Source organism: Enoplosus armatus, chromosome 14, assembly GCF_043641665.1.
Source record: "Enoplosus armatus isolate fEnoArm2 chromosome 14, fEnoArm2.hap1, whole genome shotgun sequence".
NCBI classification, from domain to species: domain Eukaryota; kingdom Metazoa; phylum Chordata; class Actinopteri; order Centrarchiformes; family Enoplosidae; genus Enoplosus; species Enoplosus armatus.
Genome location: NC_092193.1, coordinates 15866814 through 15880079, shown reverse-complemented (window position 1 = coordinate 15880079; position 13266 = coordinate 15866814). Strand labels below are relative to the sequence as shown.

The 13266-nt window shown below is 42.1% G+C and overlaps 1 protein-coding gene across 1 annotated transcript; it reads left to right on the top strand.

Moving 5' to 3' along the window:
* Positions 1–722: 722 nt before the first annotated feature.
* LOC139296135 (regulator of nonsense transcripts 1) lies at positions 723–12745 on the top strand. The gene is made up of 24 exons (XM_070918454.1): positions 723–893; positions 1468–1604; positions 2875–2964; positions 3431–3598; positions 3723–3903; positions 4348–4509; positions 4804–4888; positions 5188–5286; positions 6189–6297; positions 6436–6595; positions 6753–6871; positions 7088–7252; positions 7500–7614; positions 7869–8012; positions 8162–8375; positions 8820–8937; positions 9236–9392; positions 9856–9998; positions 10118–10292; positions 10556–10637; positions 10767–10928; positions 11047–11306; positions 11599–11718; positions 12447–12745. Exons 1-23 carry the CDS (start codon positions 723–725, stop codon positions 11713–11715), a joined length of 3333 nt encoding a protein of 1110 aa, XP_070774555.1. The 3' UTR covers positions 11716–11718; positions 12447–12745.
* Positions 12746–13266: the final 521 nt, after the last annotated feature.

The window sequence follows — 13266 nt, the reverse complement described above, 5'->3', positions numbered from 1 at the left end:
ACCTTGATCTCTGCCATTTCTTTTGTTGCTTGGTTTTACATATGTAGTGTGTGTTACCCCAAGGCCGCATGATTTATTGGTGAATATGTACTGGATTATCTTGCATATTTATTATGTTGTGTATTAATTTTCTAATATATATAATTTTATTCAAATTTTAGAGTGCCTTTTTTTTAACATCTGTGCAGGGACAACAGTTGAAAATTTGTCAGTTTTTAAATGTTAATCACGGAGCATTGTCACAGTCAAATAAACGAATCAAAGAAAATAAATAAAAAATATGAAATAGCTGTAAATACGCATCATATCTCTTTGACTCAGCTCCCACATTTGTTGCACCTTGATTTCTTAATGGTAAGACAAAAAGAATAAGAACAGAATTTGACCTTGTTGCATAATAAACCTCTGAGTGTTTAATATAGGACTTTTATGACCACATAAGTGACCCAAATTATTTCAGTTCACATATGTCTCCTTGTTGCCTTCCCTTCCCTAGCTTCCTGCAGTTGACTTCCTGTAGGAGACAGGAGAGGAAACTAGTGGGGGAGAAGACAAACGGAATGCAGCCGTAGTCGAGGCTCTTTCAATCTCTCTCTCACCACCAGTGTTTTGTCAGTTTCTCATCAATACTCTGTCTCCGTTATTCGGTTTCTGCTGGAATAGCAACAGTTTGTGGAATATTCGTCGGAGCGGCTAAATACCGTTGATACGAAGGCAAAAACATGAGTGTCGAGGCGTACGGGCCGAGCTCGCAGACTCTAACGTTCCTCGACACCGAGGAAGCCGAGCTGCTGGGAGCGGACACCCAGGGCTCCGAGTACGACTTCACCGATTTTACCCTGCCGAGCCAGACCCAGACCCAAGGCCAAACCCAGAGTCAGCTCGACAACCAGGTGCGTGCGGTTCCTCGTGGCAGCTCGGAGTCAAAAGATGTCTTCCACTGTGTTGACAAAATGCAATTAGCCGGCTAACGGTAGCTAACAACATCCCTGGCTACCTCCGGTTAGCAGGATGACTCCTGCCGTCGGTTACCATGCTTTTATCCCGCTAATTGGCTAGCATACTAGCTAACTAGCTTTCACGGTTAGCTAGCGGACAGCACAGTTAGCATGCTGGCACGGCTAGCTTGTCAATGCAGGACTCTATTACCATACAAACCAAGAGTGACAGGGATTTGCTAGGTTGGCCTCAAACGCCCATATTTATACATTTACACAAAAATGTACCAAATACTTTTCAGTCACAGAGGTCAGTGGATTCAGTCTGTGTGATATTGCTGTCAACAAACCGTTTATTGATGTGACAGCCAGTAAACAAGTCTACAAGTGAAATATATGACCATATACGGCTTTAGCTTGTGTATCCAGTTAACTGTCCAGTTTTTGCACCATCGCTACCTGTGATCCTTCAATGTTAGTTTACCTCACGTGATGTTGACATTAACTGTCAGTTCACCTGTCTCCGCAGGTTAATGGCCCTGACGGGGTGCTACAGAATGGAGACGACCCTGTGGTGAAAGCCAGTCAGCTGCTGGCAGAGTTGAACTTTGAGGAGGATGAGGAGGACACCTACTACACCAAGGATCTGCCTGTACATGCCTGCAGGTAGCCTAAATATGGACTAATGTGACTGGTGCCATGCCTGTCATCAGTGGAAAATAGTCACTTATGGTTATGATTTTATTTAGTTCAGAAAACATTTTCTGCTATTTCTTAGTATGTGTATGTAGTACGTCTGTTTGCAGCTTTTGATGGTTGTTGTCATTTGATATGACTATATACAGCCCCTTTCTTTAAGCTCAGTAGAGTCTCAGTGGGTTGTGGGGCCCTGTCCATATGCATTTATTGTTGAACATAATGTCTGAAAATCTATCTTAATATGCAGTATAACTTGTGCAAATGTAAATATATATGAAAAATCTTCAAACTAATTTAAATACTACTTTTCAAATGCCATGACTTAGAAAATGGTTCAATCTGAGCAAAATAGATGCAGGTATTTTTCCCACATTCTCAACTGCTGACCGAACACATCTACACTCAAATGTGCTGGTTTCTGTCCATCGTGTATGCTTAACTTCAGTGGTTCACTGTCCCTGGTGGGCAACACACACACCTCTCTACAGACACTCACTCACTTACACACTCTACAGATGGCACATAAGCCAAATTGTCAAAACATCTTGTACCATGTCTAATGTCAACAATGGTTAATCAGTATTATTGTTACGTCACGCTAAGCAGTGCTGCTCTTCTCATACTCACAGCTTGCATGCTGTCTAGCTAACAGGTTGGCTGTCAGCCGTTAGTTTGGCTTTTCCAAAAAACTGCAGTTGAGTATGTCTGATGTCTCAGACATTCTCTGTTGCTTAGCTTGATAAGATAACCCATCCGTTTGTTTCTATTGAAATGTATGTATCACCATATCTTTCATCAGCAGATCAGTAGCAAAGCTAAAATGTTTTTGATACGTTTTGCTGTAGACTGGCAGTGAAAACAAAGTTTGATGGACAGAGAATGAGGGCCTCAATTTCCTTAACAGATGTTTCACCCTTTGATACCCATCAGAAACATAAAGTTTGGGGTTTTTAGGCATGCAGATGGATCTATTATCCATCAGTGGAACAGCTATGAAACTGCTATAAGATGGACTGCTGCATCACTTGATGATCACTGATTTTAGTCGCATTAATAAAGCATGGGCTTGCAACACCAGAGATCCTGCAGTATAATCCAAAATGACAATTTATCACAAGTTATGTGCTTATTTTTCTTGTTTTATTCTCTGACGTATTAGATTTTAAACAGGTCCATGCTTGTAGCAGTAGTATTTTGTGTTTCTTTTTTAATTTTGACTCTCTCTCTTCTATTTTAGTTACTGTGGGATTCATGATCCAGCCTGTGTGGTCTACTGCAACACCAGCAAGAAGTGGTTTTGTAATGGCCGTGGAAACACATCAGGCAGGTAAGATACAGTGACTTATCAGCTTTTTATTGACCCTCGCTGCTGGTGTACTTAGCTAAATGAACTGAGTGAGAATTATTTTACTGGTTCAATATCATCATAGAGGGAGTATAGTACACAACAACAGTAATAATATGAGTCTTCTATTCATATCTGCGAATCAGAGAAATGTTTACCATAGCTGGTTCTTTGTATTTAAAGCTATAAACTGAATACCAAATTGCTATCAAAAATTACATCATGCAGTGTCAGTGTAGCTGATGACTGCATCTGATGTTTTTTTGGAGTCTTCAGTTTTCATAATTTGCATCTTAGAGATATTTTCTTTAGCCTGAATAAAATAAGAATTGTCAACACATGTTGATCCAAGGCGTAAGGACGTATCAGTAGTGTCACCTTATACAGGACTGTAGTCTTTTGCATTTCCTCCTTCTGGTGCATTCATTGTCATTCTCTTCACTTTCAGCCACATTGTAAACCACCTGGTGAGAGCAAAGTCCAAGGAGGTGACCCTGCACAAAGATGGCCCTCTGGGGGAAACAGTACTGGAGTGCTACAACTGTGGCTGTCGCAATGTCTTCCTTCTGGGCTTCATCCCTGCCAAAGCTGACTCAGTTGTGGTGTTACTGTGCAGGTAAGGGGCGCTTTTATGTAGTTGACCGTGCTTTCTGACCTCCCTACCGATGAGGGGGGCTAATCAAAGAGAATACAGAATTTCACAGTTATTGTTTGACATTTGTGTTTTGGTTGTAACACAGGCAGCCATGTGCCAGCCAGAGCAGCCTGAAGGACATCAACTGGGACAGCTCACAGTGGCAGCCTCTCATCCAGGACCGCTGCTTCCTGTCCTGGCTGGTCAAAATCCCTTCAGAGCAGGAGCAGCTCAGGGCTCGTCAGATCGCTGCCCAGCAGATCAACAAACTGGAGGAACTCTGGAAGGTACTGTCAAATGTCCCTGCATACACCCGCCACTGTACTATGTCAATATTGTAAACCCACATAACTTGAATTTGAGCACAGGTAGGGCTTATCCATATAATTAACCAGATATATTCATACAGATGGGTGTGATTCTTTACTGCGTGTACTTCTGTACAGTGTCAATTTCATGCCTGTGTTTCAATATTTTCCATGTTGTATACAAGGTCACATATACATATACACCATTAATTTTATTATTTACACCTGTGCTCGTTCTACTGTGACATGTCAATATGTCTTTTGTGAAAAAAGGCTTATTGTCTGAATCTCTCTCTTGAATTTAGGAGATTTTAGCATATTGATAGAAAACCCTCAGCTCTAATAACACTATTTTGCTTTTCTATCCATATCTTTAATCTTTCTCTCATCCTGTGTGATTGTGTGTGTGTTTCTTTCTGACAGGAAAATCCTACTGCAACCTTGGAGGACCTGGAGAAGCCTGGTGTGGATGAGGAGCCCCAACATGTGCTGCTCCGCTATGAGGATGCCTACCAGTACCAGAACATCTTTGGTCCTCTTGTGAAGCTGGAGGCCGACTACGATAAGAAACTCAAAGAGTCCCAGGTAAAGAAGTGAAATACAAAGCATTTGTCTCATGTGTGTTGTAACAAACACGGTTGTCAAAATAGTCAATGAGTAATTTTATGTTTGATCAATTAATCAATTAATGAACTGATTCAGTTGAGTTTATTTAATGTTGGAGATAAAGGGAATTAATCTGTTACAATCATGCATGATTACTTTCTTTCAGTTTCATCCAAAAACTGTACATGTTTTGTTGTCTGTCATAATTTTGACTTTAAAACGGTTTCTGCTGCCATTTAAATATTAGATTTTTTTAATTTTGCATCCTAACAGACTCAAGACAACATCACGGTCAGATGGGACTTGGGCCTGAATAAAAAGAGGATTGCTTATTTCTCTCTTCCCAAGACAGACTCAGGTTTGTCAGTTTACCATCATCATCTTCGTCGTCATGCTTTCTCTTTGAGTGATGTGTTATCCTGACCAAACTCTTAAATAAGTGATTAAAAAACCCCAACAACATTGACATTCCAATGTCATTTAAATATTTGTATATGTGGCTTTCACTTACAATGGTGTATCATTTTGTAATTTTTAAACGTATCTTTTTTTTATTGATTAATTTTAAATTGTGACTCTTGTGGTGCCCTTACCCCATGCAGTGATGTGTACTTAACAGAGTTATCTTTTTTGTCCATCTCATCTGCTGTCCCCTAGACATGCGACTGATGCAGGGAGATGAAATTTGCCTGAGGTACAAAGGAGACCTGGCTCCTCCGTGGAAAGGCATTGGACATGTCATCAAAGTCCCTGATAGTATCCTTATGACGGTTATAATACACATACTGTATCTAACAAGAGACCACATTTTAAACATGTTTTCTGTAATTCACACATTTATCACTTTTGCCAAAGTTTGCCATCTTAATCTTAATTATGCTGAGCTTCACTTAAATGTGCCATCAGTAATATGAGTCTTTGGTAACATCTAGTGGCAGCTGTAGAAAACTACAACAACATCTGCAAACTTGTGTCTTTCTCTACAGTCCCCAGAGGGCTTTTTGAAAGCAAATACTATATTTAGATTTTGCTTAAACAGCTTACCACCAGTTAGTTAACTGATACAGTACTCCAGCAATAAGACCTAAGGCTGCAAATTGTCACAATTGTTGGTGCATCTACTCAACATTTCTAAATTTTACTCTGAAAAGTGTCAATGACTCCATCATAAAGAAACAAACTAACTCAGGTGAAGTGGTGCTAGACTGTGTGGGCAGCCAAAAAATAACATAAAAACATGAGTTAAAATCAAAACGTTTCCATGCCTCATTTTCAAATATTAATCTGTTTACTTAATTCCTGTATGAACTGACAAATCGCTAGCACTTTATCTTAAGCAGCCAATCTTAGTTACATACGCACTACATAGGTTGTCTAACAAATATAGTGTCAACTCTACACCTATGTTGAAAATGTAGCAGAATCCGAAGCTCTCTCCACTTTACAAGAGAGGATTGACCTGTTGATAAAGCTTGAAATGTCACCAGCCATTTCGGTAGCAACAGATGGTTGACTGACATTGGTAAATGTAAATTAGTAAATCAGATCATGATTAGGTAAAGCACATTAGACATACTGTCTTAACAGTTACCTCAACTATGTTAATAACTACAGTATATGTTCAAAGGCTCTACCTCTTCCTTGACTTACTGAACCAGACTACGGTGACGAGATTGCCATAGAGCTAAGGAGCAGTGCCGGGGCTCCAGTGGAGATCCCACACAATTTTCAGGTTGACTTTGTGTGGAAATCCACTTCCTTTGACAGGTATTTACAAGAAAAGCCACACACACACTCTTGTCTCTTGCTGTTATATGTGTAAACAAGGGCCGAAACCCAACTTTATGTATCAGTTATCAAAAAAGGTTTTCCCTTTCCCTCAATATTCCTGACTTCATCATCCAGGATGCAGAGTGCCCTGAAGACGTTTGCTGTGGATGAGACTTCAGTGTCTGGTTACATCTACCACAAACTGCTGGGACATGAGGTAGAGGATGTTGTCATCAAGTGCCAGCTGCCTAAACGCTTCACCGCTCAAGGCCTGCCAGACCTTAACCACTCACAGGTGAGTTGGACAGAGGAGAAAAAAAATGTAATGTCAAAGTTATAAGAGTTCACTCATACTAGAAAAAAACGTATAATTCTTGTATATATTTACTGTATGAAGCATTATAGGTGTTATGCCCCCAGGTCTCACATGAATGTGGTTTGTTGTGATGCAGGTGTATGCTGTGAAGACGGTGCTACAGCGTCCCCTCAGTCTGATCCAGGGTCCTCCTGGCACAGGGAAGACTGTAACCTCTGCGACTATTGTCTACCACCTGGCTAGACAGGGCAACGGGTAAGGCACTTACAAATGTTTTTTTATTACTTTGTGTGTATTTGGTATGTATGGACTGGTGCTATAATGATAATTACCATAACAATTTAGTTTGAATGTGACTCTTTACTTGCATTTACATTTAACTGAACATCTGTCAGCCCATAATGTCCTTAAAGAATGGCTTGGTTATGTGTTATGGTCCCAAAGACAGTATTGTGACTTTTGTCCCTCCAGGCCAGTGCTGGTGTGTGCTCCCAGTAACATTGCCGTCGACCAGCTGACAGAGAAGATCCACCAGACAGGCCTCAAGGTGGTGAGGCTTTGTGCCAAGAGCAGGGAGGCCATCGACTCACCCGTGTCCTTCCTGGCTCTGCACAACCAGACCCGTAACATGGACAGGTAACATGTAACTGGCTATGATCAATAATAATTGTTAAAAGTAACTGATTTTTGCAAGGCCTTTTTTCTGTATGTGGTTAACTGTGAGTACTAATATTAGCAGATATGATAATACTACTACAAATATGATCATAGTGGTCTGAAATGATTGTAGACCATTCAGTAACACAGCCTGTTACTGATTTAAGTCTGTGCTCTCAAGAACACCATTGAACTCACACTGTATTGAAATGATTCATACCTGCAGTATGCCAGAACTTCAGAAACTCCAACAGCTGAAGGACGAGACTGGAGAGCTGTCTTCTTCAGACGAGAAGCGCTACAGAGCACTGAGACGCACTGCTGAGAGAGAGCTGCTTATGGTAAGAAGACTCCTGTTTACTGAACTACTTAATATGTTCCTGTTTGTTACAGAACTAGGCACAAAGTTGCACACCAACTTGTATTTAATTGTTGTTTTCAAGTGCCTAATGTTTTTTATGCTAATCCATTCAGGGTAACTGAAAAGAGTATGTGTGGGTAATGGTTCCTACAAAACAGAAGTAAGCAAGTTTTGCAACAAGTAGTAATTCACTGTTCATAAACATTTGTACTTTATTCCTTCACTCTTTCCCAGAATGCCGATGTGATCTGCTGTACCTGTGTTGGGGCGGGGGATCCTCGTCTAGCCAAAATGCAGTTCCGCTCAATCCTGATTGATGAAAGCACCCAGGCCACCGAACCAGAGTGCATGGTGCCTGTCGTCCTGGGGGCCAAACAGGTAGGAGCTTCATGAGTGGAAGTACATCTGAATCATTCTACGGCAACAGCTATCTGCTGTTCTCCCCAACCCCCCCACCCACCCTGGGGGCTACTGTATCCACAATTATTTATTTTGTCTTCTTAATCTTCTGGGGGGTTTTTTCATAGTTGATTCTGGTGGGTGATCACTGCCAGCTGGGCCCTGTGGTGATGTGTAAGAAGGCAGCTAAAGCAGGTCTGTCCCAATCTCTGTTCGAGCGCCTGGTAGTTTTGGGGATCCGGCCAATCCGTCTGCAGGTCCAGTACCGCATGCATCCGGCCCTCAGCGCCTTCCCCTCCAACATCTTCTACGAGGGCTCTCTGCAGAACGGAGTCACTGCCGGTAAGATGAAATTTTTTTTGTGATGCTCAGGTACTTGGCTTTCCCTTTTCAGCCACTTCAGCCTTCTAAACTCCTGCCCCGGTGCAGCTAGATGCTCTTAAGTAACACGATGCTCCCTTGGAAACAGTCAAAAGGATTTATTAGAGAATTTGGGGAGAACATATGAGACAAATTTACCTTGATTTTTTGCCAGTCCATTTGCATCCAGCTCAATGTTATGTTTACTCTTTCCTGTTTTTATCCTTCAAAGTGGTATTTAGCAGTGTTGTTTTTAACAGATTTGGTCCATCTGTATTTCAACCTTGTCATTTAGTCATCTGTAATCCTTAGATGCACATTAAGCCTGCTCATCCTGCCAGGCTCATTCCACTTTAGTGAGTGTACTTTGCTGTACATCAGCGGTACTGGTCCTGAGTCTTATCTGTTTGTTTGCTTGTTCTGCAGCGGACCGTGTGAAGAAAGGCTTTGACTTCCAGTGGCCGCAGCCCGACAAGCCCATGTTCTTTTACGTCACCCAAGGCCAAGAGGAAATTGCCAGCTCTGGAACGTCCTATCTCAACAGGTTTCAACTTTCTTGATCATTATGTTGATCTAATATTTATGTTTGTCCTGCAAATATATATTAAGCAGTACACATGAAAATAGATGAAGTTTTCTTAGTGTTTGACTCTTCTGTTCTAACTCAACATTTTCCTGAGTCACTTCAACCCATAAACATACGACCACAGGTGGCACTTTACATTGCATTGGTGTTTTAAAAAAATTCTCTTCAGTGTTTCAGTTAAGCATAATTAGTTTCTGTGCCATGTCAGATTATATAAAATGTTCTTGTCAGGTAATCACCCTGCTTGTCTATGCAGGACTGAGGCAGCAAATGTGGAGAAAATAACCACAAGGTTGCTGAAGGCTGGAGCGAAGCCTGATCAGATTGGCATCATTACGCCCTACGAGGGACAGAGGTCCTACCTGGTCCAGTACATGCAGTTCAGTGGCTCCCTCCACACCAAACTCTACCAGGTATAGTTGAAAATATTTGTGCAGTTGAAATGTTGTATTGTGCACTTCATCAGACAAATGAATCACAACAATGTAAACTGAAATCCAGTAAGATGATGGTAGTATTGGGGCTGATCCAGGCATATCTTAAAGGATCTGTATCGACTAAAGTATATGTTTCTAATTAACGTGAGTAATTTAATGAAATGAAACTTGTCTGTTGTCTGGTTTGTGTGCTCTCTGCAAGCTAGTGTCAGTGTAGTTTTTTTGGTCAGGGAAGAACCTCCACTCTGTAACACCACTCTATAACACCACTGTGGAGTGTTTTTGTAGGTCCAACAGAGTGAGGAGGTTGAAATGGCTCTAAAAACCCATAGACTTAAACAATACAGCAAATTGTTTCTTTTAGTTTCAGTTAGTAAATATATTATCCTCAATGATCAGTCAGTTTTTTCCAACTGATTTCTCTTCATTCTTTCTGTAGGAGGTGGAAATAGCCAGTGTGGACGCCTTTCAAGGCAGAGAGAAGGACTTCATCATCCTGTCCTGTGTGAGGGCCAATGAGCACCAGGGCATCGGCTTCCTCAATGATCCCAGACGTCTCAATGTGGCACTCACTAGGGCCAGGTAAATCTACACCAAGTAAAACACCAGTTCAAATATTGTGATCTGTTGATGTCATCACTGTTATTACTACGCATCTATAACTGTTAATAATTACATCATCTTCTGCTTATGTCACGTAGGTATGGTGTGATCATTGTGGGAAACCCCAAGGCCCTGTCCAAGCAGCCTCTGTGGAACCACCTGTTGAACTACTACAAGGAGCAGAAGGTCCTGGTCGAAGGCCCCCTTAACAACCTGAGGGAAAGCCTCATGCAATTCAGCAAGCCCCGCAAGCTAGTCAACACAATCAACCCTGTGAGTTTAGTGTGTGTGTGTCTGTGTGTATTACATACACAGAGGATACAGAACGCTGAAATCAAGGTTTCTTAACTGGGTCATGAATATCTAATTTTCCACTGGGACATGTGAAGGATTTAGGATGCAATTCAAAATGTACCCATGCACATAGGACAAGTAGTTAAAAGAAAACGGGGTAATAAATCAGTGTACATGCAAGAAATAATGAGGCATGTCCTGTAAACACTCAAAATAGAGTTGCTTGTCTTTTTGTTTTGCAGGGGGGTCGATTCATGAGCACGGCCATGTATGATGCCAGGGAGGCCCTCATTCCTGGATCTGTGTATGACCGCAGCAGCAACGGTGAGAAAATTTAACACTCATTTGTATTTCAAATGTTAGACAATGTTTTACTAATGAACCCCATTACAACAGCAATATAATTGAAAAAGAAAAAAAAGTGAAATTAACCTATGCTTCTTTCCACTACAGGACGCACGTCCAACATGTATTTCCAGACCCATGACCAGATTGGTATGATTGGCACAGGACCTAGTCCCATGACTTCCATGAACATCCCCATCCCGTTCAACCTCGTGATGCCTCCCATTCCTCCACCTGGGTACATGGGACAAGTCAATGGACCCACGTCCGGTGAGTAAGACGTAAAACTGTAGAGTCATGCTACGTGTGGAGTTCTTAAAGGCTGTTCAGTTAAAGCTACTATGAGACACTTGTCTGAACTGTGATACCCCACATATTTTTCCTCCAGGTCGTGGTGGAGGTATGAAAGGCAAGGCAGGCGGTGGAGGAGGCGGTGGGGCTCGAGGCGGCCGTCAAAGAAACCGCGGCAACATGGGGAATCACAGTGGAGGGAATGGAGGAGACCGCAGCCACATGAGTGGCAGCCAGGCCAGCCAGGACCTGGGCTCCCAGCCCTTCTCCCAGGGGCCTCTGACGCAGGGCTACATCAACATGAGCCAGCCGTCACAGATGAGCCAGCCTGGGCTCTCCCAGCCTGAACTGTCACAGGTTTGTTCACTGAGCTGTCGTCTACTGTGAATAAATCTTAATTATCAGTGTAGTATTTTAGAGATTTGATGAAGTGCTAAGTAGGTGAACTTTATGATGCAAGCTGTTTATTCAAAGCAATTAGTACCCAGTGCCAGGGCTGTTAGCACATATATTCCAAGTGTTTGTCCAGGTTTCCTCCCCAAGTAAAGACTTCATCTCGTTTAAAACCACTTATTCCTTTTCTGCCTGGAAAGAAATGAAGGAATAACTGTTGAATGGCCTCTTCCACTTTTTGTTTGTCCCATTATAGGACAGTTACCTAGGAGACGAGTTCAAGTCCCAGATTGACGTGGCTTTGTCCCAGGACTCCACCTACCAGGGGGAGCGGGCCTACCAACACGGTGTGACTGGACTGTCCCAGTACTAGACTGTAAGCAATAAAACTAAGCTGACTCACTGAAATTAAAGGGATAGTGTGACATTTTGGGAAATAAGCTTATTCGCTTGCTTGCCAAGAATTAACTAAATAAGAACATTGATACCACTATGTGATTAGGCTGCTGTATCCCTTTGATATTAATATATATTAATATAAGAGTCTGTTTAGCTTAGCATAAAGAAACGGGGAAACAGCTAGCCTGGCTCAACAAGAACAAAATCCACCTACCAGCATCTCTAAAGCTCACTAATTGACACGTTACATGTTGCTGTTTAATGAGGGGTTATGCGGCAGACTATTTCTTGGCTAAGAGAAGTGACTTCCTGGAGTTTCCTTTGGTTGTTGGCAGCTTCATGATGACATCAAGACTGCAGGAAGTCACTGCTCCTGACCAAGAAACAGTCTGGATTAAACAAATGTGATATAAGGTGTTAATTAGTGAGCTTTAATTGCTGGTATGTGGATTTTGTTACCTAGCAATTGTTTCCTCCAGTTTTCAATCTATGTGCTAAGCTAAGCTAACTGGCTGCGGGCTGCAGCTTCATATTTACAATTCGGACATGAGTGTGTTATTAATCTTCTCATGTAACTCTTGGCGAGAAAGCAAACGAGCACATTTCCCAAAACATAGAACTATTCCTATAAATGAAAAGTTCACCTTTTAATATGTTGAAAAGACGAATGAATATAATATGAATTAATGTGCATTTGTCTTTCAGGTTGCAGGAAAGGAGCTAGGCCTGTGTGAAGCTTAGTTCATTGGTATTTTAATCTGGGTAATAACAAAAAAGAACAAACATGGATACCCGTTTTCCACTGCTACAACCGAAGCACCACTGTGTGAAAGTAACAGGAGAGAGACCGTGAGAAACCAACCAATCACAAGAGTGAGAGCAACAATGGGAGTAGAGCTGGACAGGAAGCGAGCAAGAGAAGAGAGAGTAGGAGGCTGGTGGAGGAGAGAAGGTACTGCTGCTCACGTGCGAAGTCATGGCGAAGGAGAAAAGCTGTCGTTGTCGGAGCAGCGCAGTTGGAGAGGCGAGACCTTCGACAGGTCAAGGAGGGTGGATGGTCCGAGCGATTCTGGAGGGGGGTAAGGGAGGGGCGACTGTGTCATCTTGTCCCTCGAGAGCCCCTGAACCGTCGTGGGATCTCCGGGCGGTACGGTTGGGAATTTTGCTCCAAAAGCTGAGAAGGATGGAGAAGAGGTGTCTCACACAAATGTCCTCCAAGATAACTCAACAGGACGTCTTCTGTGACTTGGAGAGAGAGAGAGAGGAAACAAAAGGGGACACAACTCTTGAAGCAGTTGATATGGCAACTTTTTTAAACTCAAAGCTTGAAGTGAGGCTCTGCATTTGATCACATCTAAGCATCCAGGAGAGAAGAGTGTGAACACTGTGTGGCTATTCAAGTGAACTCAAAGGTGCTTGTGGTGTTGTGACTCAAAGAGTTCAAATTTGAGGATTACATAGCCACGGATCATTCACTTTTCATTCTCAGCTTTGAGTTGGAAAGTTTTCTAAATAAAGGCTGTTT